Here is a 13550-nt window from a genome sequence, read left to right on the forward strand (position 1 = left end):
TCATGGAGCTGCCTGGGGGCTCACCTGGGAGAGGAGAGGGGCTGCCCGTCTTTCCGCCACTCAATGGTGAGAGCTGGTGATGCTTCCACTGTGCAGGGCAGTCTGACTCTCTCTCCAACATTGGCCTCCACTACTGTGGGCTCACTCTTATCCATTTTCAACCTGCAAAGTTTACAAGCACAGCAAAAGATGTGGAAACTTCCTTGCTCAGCATTTGATCTTCAGCACAAAGCTTTTATCAATCACAGGACTTATTTTTGCCTCCAATGGCAAAGGGAGTTCTCTGTACTCTCATGAGAGCTCTGATGCTTGCCATTACCAACATTCTCTCCTAACATTCAGAAAAGAGCAGGCTCTATAAAATCCGGATCTAGTTCAGCACAGCTTGGTGCTGCACCCGTGTCACCCAGCTTAATTTACAGACAACAACCCTTATAAAAACCCTCTGGATAACAGCTGAGGAAGCATTAACAATGTAGACACATGGCAACATGGCAAACAGTACAAAGTCCTAAAGAGGGCACTAAGCAAGCTTCCCCTTGGGTGCTTATCTGGCACAAAAAAAATGAGCCTTTTTAGGGTGTGAAGAGCCTGTTGCAATCCCCTGACTGCACAAGGTCCAGGAACTGGTCATCCACTACATGCAGCAGAAAGGTTGAGGTCATGTCCTCACAACACTCATCTCATGTTCTTTGCTCTCTTATAAGTACAGCTAAACACTGTCTTAGAAGGGAACTAAAACATGATGTTCCCACAGTTAAATAAAACTTCATCTACCCTACCCCCATTCTATGACCTGAATTCTTGATCTCAAAAAATAAAACCAAAGATCCTTAATTCAATGTTCTTAATTCAATGAATTGCTTATTACTGCTTTTAGGCAGAAGCAGCTAAGGAGATTGCTGCAGAGTTCAGCAAATTGGCTGGGTTTTAGGCTGTAAACTCAAAAAAAGAGAGGGATCAGATCATGGCCTTATTTAATCTAGAATCCCAACATGCTTCATTTAAGGCAAAAATAATTTGTCCCCCTTTATTTCTGTGGGGCCTAGAAGCAATTAAAAAACATGCAAGAAGCAACAAAAAATACCAGCATATGAGGAGACAGTTTTGGGTCAAACTGGTTTGTTCACAAAACATTTAAAATTAATTAGTGGAGGCTGAAGGAGCTGAAGTTTTTTTCAATATACATATGTCTATTTTGTGCTAGTTAAGCAGCTCCTATTTGCTTTGCTTTTTTTCAGAACAGGTTTCTCTTTCTGCCTGCACTAACATGAACAGCTAAGGATGCTGCCTCAAGACTTCTTTTGTTTGAGCCCAGCTCCTTTGCTGCCAGCTTCCGTGTGCATCTTTGCCCAGAGTATGCTTCTTTCAAGAGATCCCTTGGGAGGACAGAAGACAGCCTGTGACTGGGATCTTCTCGTGTTCCCAGTGTCAGCAGTTCAGTACCGTATCCTTCCCAGCTGTGCCCTGGAACAGCTGACCTAGGGCCTTTCCAGTCTTTGGCTTTTCTACATGAAGAGATGCCATATGGTTCATCAGCTGGGCGCGGTTGGTGTGGGTGAGCCTACCTGTATGTGAGCTGCTGACGCACAGAGGAGCCGGCTGCCTGCACAAGCTGCCTGCCTCTGGATAACCCTCGGCGCTGCTGGTTTGCCTCCTGAAGGACTCGACCTCTCTCACCCTCAGCCAGAACACTGCTCTGGTACTCTATTCAAAACAAAATGCAATATGTGAATAAAAGGACACTTCTTACTGTGACCTCTTGCGTAGGGTTTCTGTGAGCTTGGGAGAGCTGATCTGGAGCCAAAGAGCCCTTCAGCCATCTGCTTTTTGGCTGACTAGTGCAGTAAACCTGCGCTGTCTACTAATGAGAGTCATAGACCTGCAGGCAAGCAATTTTAGACTCCTTTTTCTCCTCTGTCAGTGAATATGTTGCAACATCCCTTAGGCCATAGTGCCTTCTGCCCTATGTGCCATTGCTGTGACAAAACAGACTTCAGAGATTGAAGGTTACAGGGTGCCTTTCTGGCCCAGCTTTTGAGACTAGTCTTTCAGTTTTTTTGGTTTCTGAAATAAGGCACATTTTTCAGAACAGGGAATTATTTGTTACCCAGCAGGGTTGCCCTGTTTGGGCAAAGCACAAAACATAAATGCACCAGCAGTTATGTTTTGGATCAGGAGGCAGCTGATGGCTCCCAGGGAGGAAGACATGCTTGCTGTGATAGAAACAAGGTGAGTTACAGGCAAGCCACAACTCCACTTACGGGATGGCACTGCAGGGGAGAAAGTATTTTAGGGCTAAGGCTTTACCATGGCGCAACACCAAAAGAGGCCCTGCTGCCTCCATACTCCCTCTTGGCAGCAGAGGAAGTTTCCTCCTACAGCTGGCTTTATCGAGCCATTGATGGTCAGTAACTATTTATGAGGAGCCCTGAGTTACCTCTCTGGTCCTGGGCAGAAGATAAATTCACCTGTGATCTGCAGCTGAATCTGTCGGCTCTCCATCTTCCCATCAGAAGTGAGGCAGGTGTAGGTGCCAGCGTCCTCGGGCTGGACGTGGCTGATCACCAGGGAGCTGTCGGACTGGTAGGTGTGCCTGCAACACATGCGGGAGCGCTGCCTGCCCTGGCCACCCACAGCAACCCACCCGGGCACAGCGGCCAGCCCAGGCTGATGTCACGCAAACCACCCCCGTGTAGTGCCCTCCCTGGCTCAGAAAAAACCAAAATCCTGCAGACCACAGACGGGTCACAGGCAGGGGCAATGGCTTCAGCAGAAAGGAGGTCAGGAACAGAGAGAAAAACTGAAATGGAAAACAGGGAACTGCTTTCAGTAGCCCTCTCCCATAAAGAAGCAAACTGCCCTTCCAGGGGGGAGCTTGAGTCCCAGCAGTCAACTGCAAACAGAAAAGCATAATCGGGCTTTTCTTAACTGTGATTTTCATAACACAAAAAGACTAACTGGCTCCAGACAGACTTGCTGGAAACAGACTTCCCAGGAAAAACAGGTTTAAAAGTAGTTTAAAAAAAAAAAGTGCTAGAGATTTTCAGACAGAGGAACTCTGGGTTATTAGGCTGCAAGTTTCACCCCCAACTACTGGCTGTGTGTTGCCCCAAGATGAACCCGAGAGAAGCAATATTTTTCTGTATCACTACCCACTAGCTTCCACTAGTGCCTTCCACCAGTGTTATGGGACAGCACTTGCTCTGCCCCATAAGTCTAGCCTGCATCTCATTACTGGTGTAGAGTGTACCTGTTTCTGCTATGCACAGAACAGCTGGACAGTAGATGAATATGGGGGTTTCTTTATTTCTTTTTTTTAAAAAAGTGTGCTGGTTGTGGCTGGTATGGTGTTAATTTTCTTCACAGTAGCTGGTATGTGGCTGTGTTTTGGATTTGTGCTGAAAACAGTGTTGATGTTTTCACTACTGCTGAGAAGTGTTTATACCAAGTCAAGGCCTTTTCTGCTTTGCACTGCACCCACCATGGGCTGCAGGTACACAAGAAACTGGGAGGGAACACAGCTGGGACAGCTGACCCTGACAGATCACAGGGATATTCCATACCATATGGCATCATGCTCAGCATGTAAAGCTGGGGAAAGGAGGAGGAGGGAGGTGGCGGGGGGGTGGTGGGTTCGGAGTGATGGCATTTGTCTTCCCAAGTCACTGTTATGTGTGATGGGGCCCTGCTCTTCTGGAGACAGCTGAACACCTGCCTGCCCGTGGGAAGGGATGAATGAATCCCTTGTTTTGCTTTGCTTGTGCCCACGGCTTTTGTTTTATCTTTTAAACTGTCTTTATCTCCATGGATTTTCTCAGTTTTACCCTTTTGATTCTCTCTCCCATCCCACCAGGAGTGAGTGAGCAGCTCTGTGGAGCCGAGTTGCCAGCTGGGGTGAAGCCATGACAGTCTTTTTTGGCCTGAATATTTGGCACTCTGCCCAGCAAGGAGCCTGTCTGCTCTACAATGAAGGGATCTGAGCTCACCTGTCAGAGAAGATTGGTTGGCTGTTCTTCATCCACTCCACTCTGGAGAATGGGGACACACCTGTCTTGCAGACTAGCTGGATGTTTTGTCCCACAGCTGCTGTCACAAGAGAGGGCTTGGATTCCTCCAGGATTGTTCTGGAAGAGAAAGTGATTCCGCTGGCACTTTTGCTGCCCTCCTCACCTCTGTGTCCTCTCATGTGACTCTGGATGAGTTACAACCACAAGGCAAAGCAGGACCAGCTGCCCATTCAGCTTTGACCAGATGCACTGGACACTGTGGGGAGCCCTCTCCTATTACAGCAAAGACTACTCTGGACAGACTGAATGCTACAATATCTCCTGGAAGAAAGCCCTGTAACCCCTCTCTTCTGAAGGGACAAGGTACAGCTCCGCAGACAGATCCAGTGCAGATATGTTTAGATCTAGCTCTACTCACTCCTGATTTTCAGGGTAACACTGTCTGGATCTTGGCCCAAAGTCTGCATCTTAAAATTCTTTCCTAGAACAACCCACTGCTGCTTCATGTAGTGCTAAAATAAAGCCTCTGAAGCCAGAGTGTCAGCTAAATTTGTTGGTGAGAACAAGAAAAACACCTATGGATTCTCATATACAGTGTAAGAAGGCCTCCCAGACAGAGACCCCAGGATTCTTTTCACACTTTTCAGTGCTGTCAGAGATCAGGGAGTGTGTGAGGAAAGAGACGGCCGGTACTGGCAGGGCCTGAATAACAGTAGCTTGATTTACCGAGGGGCCACATGTGTAGCTAATCCATCACATGGTATTCCCAGTTAGTCCCAGCTGGGGCAACATTTTCACTCAAGAGAAAGCTGCACTGGTGCTTCACAATGAGCTGGCAGAACAGGGGGGAGGGGTGGGTGGAAATCATCACCTCTGCAGAGCTTGTGCTGGGAACAAATCTGCAGACTCCTGGTGCCCAAATCCTTCTGTCACAGAAACATCTGCTCCAAAAGCTTCACGCCACTGCTTGCCTTCCCAGGGCAGCACCTGCTGGCCACTGCTGCTCTGCCTGTCTGAGGGCCCAGGCATGGCTGTTTCCCAGGAATGCAGGTGGCCCAGGCTGTCCAGTCTGCTTCGCTGGGTGTCCCAGCGCTGGCTCTCCAGCACATCAGTCCTTGGCAAGGTCTCTGGCAGCACATCCCTCCTCCAGCTGTGGCTGTCTTGCTTGGGGAGTGAAGCCCCATAGGTTCTTCCTTCTTGGATGTGACTTGCAGTCTCTCTTGTGGGTGATTGCTGCTGATCCTGAGCACGTCCTGTGTAAGAACTGGAGCCAGTCTGCTGGTGTTGCAGGGCTTCTGTGCCAGGAGAGGGCTGGAGCTCCAGCTGACTGACTCCCACAGAGCTGTGGCACACTCTCATGCACTCCTCCTCCGAGGCAAAGCTGTTTTTATTGCCATGACAGCCACCATACCAAAACCGGTTGCATCTGCCAACAACTCCCACAAAGTACCAGCGAGTGGTCCAGTTGGCACAGGGGCCGTGGGCACTGGGCAGCAGGCACATGACAGGGTACGCTACCAAAAAGAGTGGAACAGAGAGAGATGTGAAAGTCACAAAGCACAAAGGTCCAGGGGCTTCAAGCCACCTACCTAGATGATTTATCTGATGGCCCTGTGGGCAAAGGATGAGTTGGAAAGTAGGACACCTGGGTGTCCTACCCAACTGTGCTTTGAAACTGAGAAACTGCTCACATGTTTATTTTGGCCTCAGTTTTGCCTCTGATGGAAGAGCCATCCTCAGAGACATTTCTGAATCTAGATACTAGACAGATGTTTTACAGCCTTGTTTGGAGAATTCTGCAACTGCAAAGCAGGCTCTGGGTCATCCTCTCCTGCAAGGGACACATGACTGCCATTTGCACAAAGCAAGTGGTTTAGACCCAGCTGTGAAGTAGACTCATGCATTACAGAATACCCCTGCACACTGATATAAAGAGGAGCACAACCCAAGGTATCTACAGACCTGGAACCTCGGGTATCACAGCCACATGCTGACAAACACTGGATGCAGGGCTCTGGCTGTGATGTACTTTGTCAAGCTGTGGCTCAGCTGAAAGGATCCAGAAAGTTTTCCCCCTCCCCAAGGCTGCACCACAGGGATAGCCATCAAGTAATCTCTGTGCTGCAGCAGGAGGGCAAGGCCCTGCAGTAGCAATGTGCCTGCAGAGGGTACAGCTGGGCACTAAAGGAAAAGAGATGCTTTTTCCCAGCAGCCCTCATGTCCTCATAGCACAGCAGGCACTGTATTGAACTTTGCTGGCTAAGGGCATCCATGCAGCCCTGAGCAACCCTCCTTCCCCATGTAGTTCTCATTCCTCCCTTGTCCACAGGCTGTCTGAAAACTGAGCACTGCCCTGATTCCTCAGGAGATCCCTACTCCTTAACCTGAGTAATTCATTTGGAGCACTCCAGGCTGCATTTGTCCTGTGTCTTCTCAGGGACAAACAATTCCTGAGTAGTCCTACAGACTGACAGATATCCCACAAACACACTTCTCTCTAACTATCAGCAGAGGACAAAAAGAATTTTTGCAGCAAAAATTCTCAGGTGCTGCTTTTCTACACTCCCTCCAAGTTTCTGCTGCCCCAACCACCAGGTAGAAATTCTCTTCAGAGAGATTATTTACTACATTTCAGAGAGAGCAGACCCTCTACACAGGAAACTTCTATATGCTACTGGACTCTTTTTGTGTTTCCAACCCAATAAGTTAAAACATCACTTACGGTAGTTGGGCCTATTGAGACATCCTTCCCCTCGAGGACCTTTGGCTGAGGCAACATTGTCAAAACAGCAGCCGTACATGGAACCGCGGCACTCGCCCGGAGGGTGCTGCTGGGACAAGGCTTGGCTTGCCTTGGAGACAGGAATGGAAAGCCAAGAGTTATCTCACACATGAGGACAGCAACACATGCAAGGCACCGTGTGCAAGCTGTCAGCTGCACACAGCCAGCTGTTAGAGGCACCACTGTTTGCTTGTTTGCCTCCTAGAGGCTTTTGTCCTGGGAAGGGGTGGGAAACTTGACGGTCAGCCAAGGAGCTGGGGCTGCACTGCAAAACACACCTAAGCAGCCCAGCAGCACGCTAGTTCTTATTGCTGCCACCACCAAGCACCCCAGCCTATGGGAGGGATCACCTCCCCACCTTGAATTAATCTGCACAGTTGACAAACAGAAGCAATTAATAGAAGACATGCTTTTTCTTTTTTTTTTCCCTAGAAAATGGATAGCAATTTTCTGACTAACAGAAATTTGATTACTCAGGATTATTCAATCAGGTCTACATAGGATGGCCTTCTTCTTCTTAGACATCTCCCCACCACTTGCTTTGTACCCTGCTTGTAGAGGATTTCATGTGGATGCTTCAGACTGAACAGGAGCAAGATGGGCCAAAGGGGTTGACATGCCCCGAATATTGGCTCCTCAGCATTACTGGCAGAGATGAAGCCCAACAGAATCCACACTGTGAGTCAGCAGGGTCAAATCTGAATCTTCATATCTGATCAACTCCTAAAATGCAAAGAGCTTTTGTACTTACTGCTGGAGTGGTCACAGTGGGATGATTTTGTCTTGTTCGAATGTTCGAATATTGTGGGCATCCAATGTTGTTTGGACCCTGGGCAGCTGATACTCCATCGGGGCAGCAGCCATACCTACAGACAGAAGGGCTGCAGTAACACCTGACCTGCTTGGTCAACAGGCATGGGCTACAATGCCCTTCGGGAAGGGCATTGCCAGGAAAGACAATGCCTCCCTGCTCAGGCCTATCTACCTTGAGCTACCTGTTTTGGTGGCAGGTGCTGAAAGGGCAGCCTCTCCCCTGAGGGCCCGACGCTGCAGTGCGCCCATCTGGACAGCAGCCATGTGGGCTTTGGTGGCAGTCCTGGGAGCCAGTCCCTGCAGGGTGATCCTGAGAGAAGCTGAGCCGATGGGAACCTGGGGAGCGGGACTGGGGCTCCCAGTGGACAGCAAACAAGTTGATGCTGTGGTCTTTGGTAGATGGAATGTGCTGATTCCCTGAGGCACTATGGATCATGGTGTTCCCAGGGAGCATCCTTCCATCATCAGAATCTGGGGAGAGAACTCAAAGTATGCAGGTGAGCATAAAAATCTGGTCAGCTTTCCTCCTATCTGCTCTCTTTCACCTGCCCAAGGCTACCTGGCAGGATTTTCTGCATCACATCAAGGGGTGTCTTCTGGTCCACCCTTCCTGATCTGGCTGAGGTACTTTGCTCATTGCCTTGACCATTCTTCCTGCTGTCCCATGAGAAACCACACTGCTGTGGTCCCTTCGCATCATCCTTTCTCATTCCTATGATCTGCTTTGTGCATCATTTCTTCCAGCCAGCACTGAAGTCATGCTGACAGAACCTGGGATGTCTATCCTGTACAGAATTTTCTGCTTGGATAGATTCAAATACTGTTCACTGTTGGTGTAAAAGAATATACATTTTGTGCCTGGCTCCTTGAGTTTCTAGGAGCCCATAAAAAAAAAAAAAAGAGAGAAATGAACAAAAGAATGATCCCTCTCCCTGCCACAGCCTATTCCAAGTACCCCATCATCAGACCCCGAATTAAACAAAATTCTTCCAAACCTGGAGCAGGGCTGTTTGGGTTGTACCGTGTCAGCAAGGACTGGCGAGTGATGTTGTATCCCATAGTGTCCTGCATACTGGGGACCTCTGCAAAGAGACAGACACAAAATGGGTGCAGTTGGTCCAGCACTGTGCTCTAATAATTGCAAATACATCCAGCAGTCAGCAGGAGACAAAAGTTGATGAAAATGTTCCTGTTCCTCTTGTGAAATAGCTGCTGAGCAGCAATTGGATTTGATTGGATTGTCAGGACAAGCGACCTACAATGGGCAGGCAGACAAATGTCAGTGTTGCAGTTCTGACATAGAGAATAGACACAGACAAGAAGCAAAATGTTCTGAAAATTTGACTCCTTTAGAGCCTGTCCACAGAGGGATGAGAGCTGGCTATAGCTTTTTTGCTACTGAGCCTACCCAAGTTACCATCCTTCTGGACTGGGAGTCCTGAGATCAGTCTGCAGCACACTCTGGATGAGCCATTATAGAATGCTGGATTCAAAATGGACACACACCAACACACAATGTTGTTCCCAAGCCTGTTGCATACATTACAAATAGCACAGGTACTGGGACTCTGAAGATGCTTTGTGCACATAAACTTGGCAAAATCACAGGATGAAGACAGGCAGGCAAAAAGCTGAGAACATAAGCTGGTGCAGAGCTGGGAATTTCTACTCCTAAGCAAAAGCATGTTGGAAAAAGCTGGGTGTGCAGCAATACCACTCACGCTGTGGCAGGTAGCAGGGCTGTGTGTTGCAGCTACCCAGGGTGGCTGGTTTCTGTGGCTGGATGGCTTTGCATGTCTCAGGACTGTAGAATTTGGAGTCGCCGTCAGCACAGATGACCTGGCGTGTCCGGATGCCTGAGTCGCAACTCTTGGAACACTTGGGCACAGAGATAAGGCACTGAGCAGGCAGCAAAGGCTGAATGCAGAAGCCCCACAGATCAGAAATGGGGAACAGCTGCATGATTAGCTGCAGGCTGAGCACAGCTCCTCCACCAAGAAATAGCAAACAATATTTCAGCTGGAATCATCTGAACAATTAGAAAACCATACTTTAAACAATTTTACCAGATGTTCCACCCAACCCTGAAGCATTAGGCTCTGTGCCACACTCAGCCTGTAGCTGAGTGCTACAGATGAGCTGCTGTTACCCACAGTGGTGTGTCAGGGAGCTGGAGAGACTCATTTTAGCCTGAAGGCATAAAGGCATCTCAGTTCTCTGGGGATCTACCAGCTGGGGTCAGTTTGCATTCAAGAACAACAAATTACAACTAGAAAGAAAATGAGTGGCTTAGTAAGCAGCCTAATTGGAGTAAGCAGCTAATGGGAGTTTGCTTCACTGGAAACTGTGGATGAGAGGGACCAGCAGGTCAGAGGAGTGTCTGTGCAACCCACATGGCACATGGCAAGCTCTATGAACATTAGGAGAGTATTCCTCTCTAATTCAAAGACGCAGATAGGAGACCTTCTGATATCAGAAAGTCAGGAGAAAGATCAGATTAAAATGTGATTCTTTAGCTGTAACTAAAACTTGGCCTATATCTCATGAAGAAGCATATGTAACATGCTTTAGCTCAAAACAAGCTGGTCTGCCAAGCACAGAAGTGAAAAAGTGTGTTTGGAGTCACCTGATGCATTAGATCTACCTGTATGTGTACCCCCTGATACTTTTTCCAGGTTGAAGACAGTCTGGCTTCCACCACAAAGACAGGATTAATCCGTCTGAAGCACAGTTTATCTGAATCATTACAAAAATGTACTTTAAAGCATATCACCAAATTCAACTATTCATTACTAGTTCTGAAGCCTAGAGCTCTGTGCCAAACTTGGGCTGAGAGCTGTTCTGCTGATCACAGCAATGGAGCGAAGAATTGAGAAGAAGCAGCAAGAGTGGATTATTTCAATTTATTGGCTGAATTTTGCCACTGTCACTGAAACAATAATCTCCCCTCAGAAGGATTTATTTTTGTAGCAGCTGCACACAAAGCGGGCATCAGATTAACTGGAGCATTACTAGTGCCAGTTACAACACAACTGTGAGCCAAGGGGCTGGTAGTGAAGCAGTTCTTGCTTTCCAGTCTCAGTCAATGTGCGGACTGCATGGATCAAAGCTTGTTTGTGAGGAGTATAGCAATACAAGAAATTTTGGAGCCATGACAGCGAGGTGCTCACCAGACCCCAGTCTCCAACGTGCCAGCCGATTTCCTGGATGCAGTTCTCCTTAAGGCAGGGCTGGGTGGCTGATGGCTTTGGCTCCATTAGACAAGCGAAGTCCTGAGCCTGAGAGCCCTGCTGCGTCCTGCAGGTGACAGTCCGGGTCTGCACTCCTTCCCCACAGCTGGCTGAGCACTGCAGGAAGGGGCCCAACAATTACAAAGAAGCACCTGGTTTCCTCTCACAATTCCAGGCTGGACTCCCTATCATTAGAGCAGAGTACCATTTTGAGACTGTCTGAAACAATCAGCTATCATTAAAGTAATTTTCTGGGGTGGGAGTTAGCAGAGTAGCTGTTTATGCTGTAGAGGAGACAATAAGGCATGGAAACATGGGATAGGATCTGGGAGATATGGAGCTCACTGGATGATTTTGGCCTATTCATACACTTACTCTTGATTTCTCACCAAAGGAGATGTGGATGATGAATTTAGAAAAATATCAGAAAAATTCCAGACACTGCAAAACACATTGAGAACAAAACATGGTAGAAAATATCTGGAAACTTGTTATTTACATCTGATTAAAACCAATGCAAGGTGAAGAATTTTAGGGAAGGTAAAAGGTTAAATTCTTATGTTGCTCATATCTTTTGCTTGAAGACCTTGTGCTCTATTTTTACAGCATGGAGCTGTGACAACTTCTATACCAGTAACTAGTTTGTGACATTTCCAACGCCCTCCTAAATTCACAGTGGTGTTTCCTGGTATCCAACCTACTTCTACATGAATTACCAAGGTGTCTTTCAGAAAGCATTAACTTGGGGACAGTCTGAATCATTTCAGATGAGCTTCCTAGCCGAGTTTCAGCCATTCATTTAGCAGAGTAACCTTTTTAACTCAGAGTACACAAAACACAGTTACTTCTGAGAACATTGGAATGAATTACTCAGGCATCAGTTTATAAGAATATGATTCTTGGTGCCTTTCCCAAACAGCACTCTTACTCCACAACCCCAAAGTCACACCTCACATCTCACAAGGTGGGGGGAAAGAGGGGGTGGAAGCACTTTCCAGTCTAGGTGATCATGCCTCAAAGTTGCATTTTGTGCTGTTGCACAACTCAGACAGTCTAAGTGCAACCACAAGATTGCAAATCAAATGTTGCAAGCATGCGTGTACTTCTGATAGAGGAAAATTCACTTGTTCTTTAGGGACTGAGTAGACATTCTCTTTACTTTCTAAGCCCTTGGAACGTAAGATGCCTTCTAAAAGCTGTCTGGCTGAATTGAGTGCACACAGTTTGAGCTGTTTCCACTCCTGCAGATATAAATGCACACAAGCATAAAAAATGCACCACATGGCTGTGTTTGGAGAAGCCCTGTGCAGACACACAGCAAATAGCAGGTCACTAGTGTTTCAAGAGTATTGCTGTCCTGGCTGGTGATGCAAGGCAGCAAAATACATGGAAATAACTAGCACAAGCAGAAGCCATGAGCTCTTGTTTCACAGAGGAGGGTGTGCTACATCCCATCCTCAGCTGATGGACAGAAACTCTCCTTCTGGTGCTCTGCCTTCACCGGGCCTGGCTGCTGAAGAAACCAAGCCAGTGCCAGGTGCGGGGGAGAGGGGTCTGATAACAACACAGCAGTGGAGAAAGGATTGGCAGATCAGAGAAGAGAGAATGTGCAACGAGAAGAGCAGAGATGCAGGGACATGCACAGTTTTGAGGAACAGGGATGTTCATAGGAGGGCATCAGAGGGCTGCAGGGAGAAGTTCTACACCTCTGCACGCCACCTATCCAGGGACACACTTTTTGTTGTCTCAGAAGAGGAGCCTGGCTCTTTCTCCCTAAGCTTTGGCAGATCCTCCTGCAGGAGGTGCCAGGAGGCTGTTACCTGCCTGGGGCACTGACCTGGGACCAGGGCCCTGTGCTCCAGCTGGCACACTGCCGGACGTTGCAGGGCTGGCTGCGGCGCGGCTGCTGGGCGAAGGCCATGCACTCGGCATCATCCACCACCCCCTGCAGGCTCTGGCCGTCAAACGCCACGCAGTACACCGAGCGGGTCTGGGTGCCCCCGCCACAGGTGGCTGAGCAGGATCCCCACTCTCCTGTTTTCCAGCTGCAGGTCACAGAATCAAGTACAAAAAAAAAAAAAAAAAAAAAAAAAAAAAAAAAAAAAGTAAGCCCAGCCAAATTGCCCAGAGGCACAGAGGAGTCAGTGCCACATCCCTGTAGAAGTCAAACAGGGATGATGTCCCTTTGCAGAATAGAATCAGAGGCGAGTTCCCATTTGACCAAGCATGCCCAGTTTAATTTGCAATGCAGAGCATTAGTCCTACTCCAGAGACATATCTCCAGCTACAAAACACTTGTTTCTCTGGAAATGCAGAGCTCTCCCAGAAGGGGAAGATCTCTCTCCATGGCTTTTGATCTCCTGATGCCTGCAAAAATGTCATGCCTGAAATAGAACATTAAAAAAAAAGCTCAAAGAAAACAATCCAGATCAGCCAAAAGAAAAGCTACCACAACAGCCTAAACCACACATTACACTCCAGACATTATCAGAAACAGTAGAACCAAGCCAAGTCCTCACTCTGTCCGCAAACCATGCCAGACACTCTCAGAAGTGCTTAACTTTTCACTGATGGCCAGTAGAAAGCTGGTTTAATCCTCCCATCAGTCAAATTCTATAACTGCAACACATACAAAAACCCACAAAAATATAAATAGATTTTTTCCTGTCTTTGGTTGCTGAAGCTGCTGCAGAAATTATACATCCTTGCTAACAA

At 47.9% G+C, this 13550-nt stretch overlaps 1 protein-coding gene across 25 annotated transcripts in view; it reads right to left on the reverse strand.

The window, feature by feature from the left end:
- The window catches only part of PAPLN (papilin, proteoglycan like sulfated glycoprotein), a 51509-nt gene that overhangs the window by 6907 nt on the left and 31052 nt on the right, over window positions 1–13550 (reverse strand). For 23 of the 25 annotated variants that reach the window (XM_085581913.1, XM_085581905.1, XM_085581902.1 and 20 more), the window contains 12 exons: window positions 12673–12880; window positions 10776–10952; window positions 9327–9483; window positions 8601–8687; window positions 7788–8088; window positions 7544–7658; window positions 6733–6862; window positions 4882–5524; window positions 3990–4127; window positions 2472–2596; window positions 1569–1707; window positions 25–162 (listed from right to left, as the gene is read on the reverse strand). In XM_085581913.1, coding sequence (XP_085438039.1) covers window positions 25–162; window positions 1569–1707; window positions 2472–2596; window positions 3990–4127; window positions 4882–5524; window positions 6733–6862; window positions 7544–7658; window positions 7788–8088; window positions 8601–8687; window positions 9327–9483; window positions 10776–10952; window positions 12673–12880 — 2358 coding nt within the window. The remainder of the gene's footprint in view (window positions 1–24; window positions 163–1568; window positions 1708–2471; window positions 2597–3989; window positions 4128–4881; window positions 5525–6732; window positions 6863–7543; window positions 7659–7787; window positions 8089–8600; window positions 8688–9326; window positions 9484–10775; window positions 10953–12672; window positions 12881–13550) is intronic. The other 2 variants (XM_077784139.2, XM_085581890.1) reach the window with 1 other exon arrangement.

This window comes from Lonchura striata, chromosome 5 (assembly GCF_050655825.1).
Source record: "Lonchura striata isolate lonStrDom1 chromosome 5, ASM5065582v1, whole genome shotgun sequence".
In the NCBI taxonomy this organism is placed as follows: domain Eukaryota; kingdom Metazoa; phylum Chordata; class Aves; order Passeriformes; family Estrildidae; genus Lonchura; species Lonchura striata.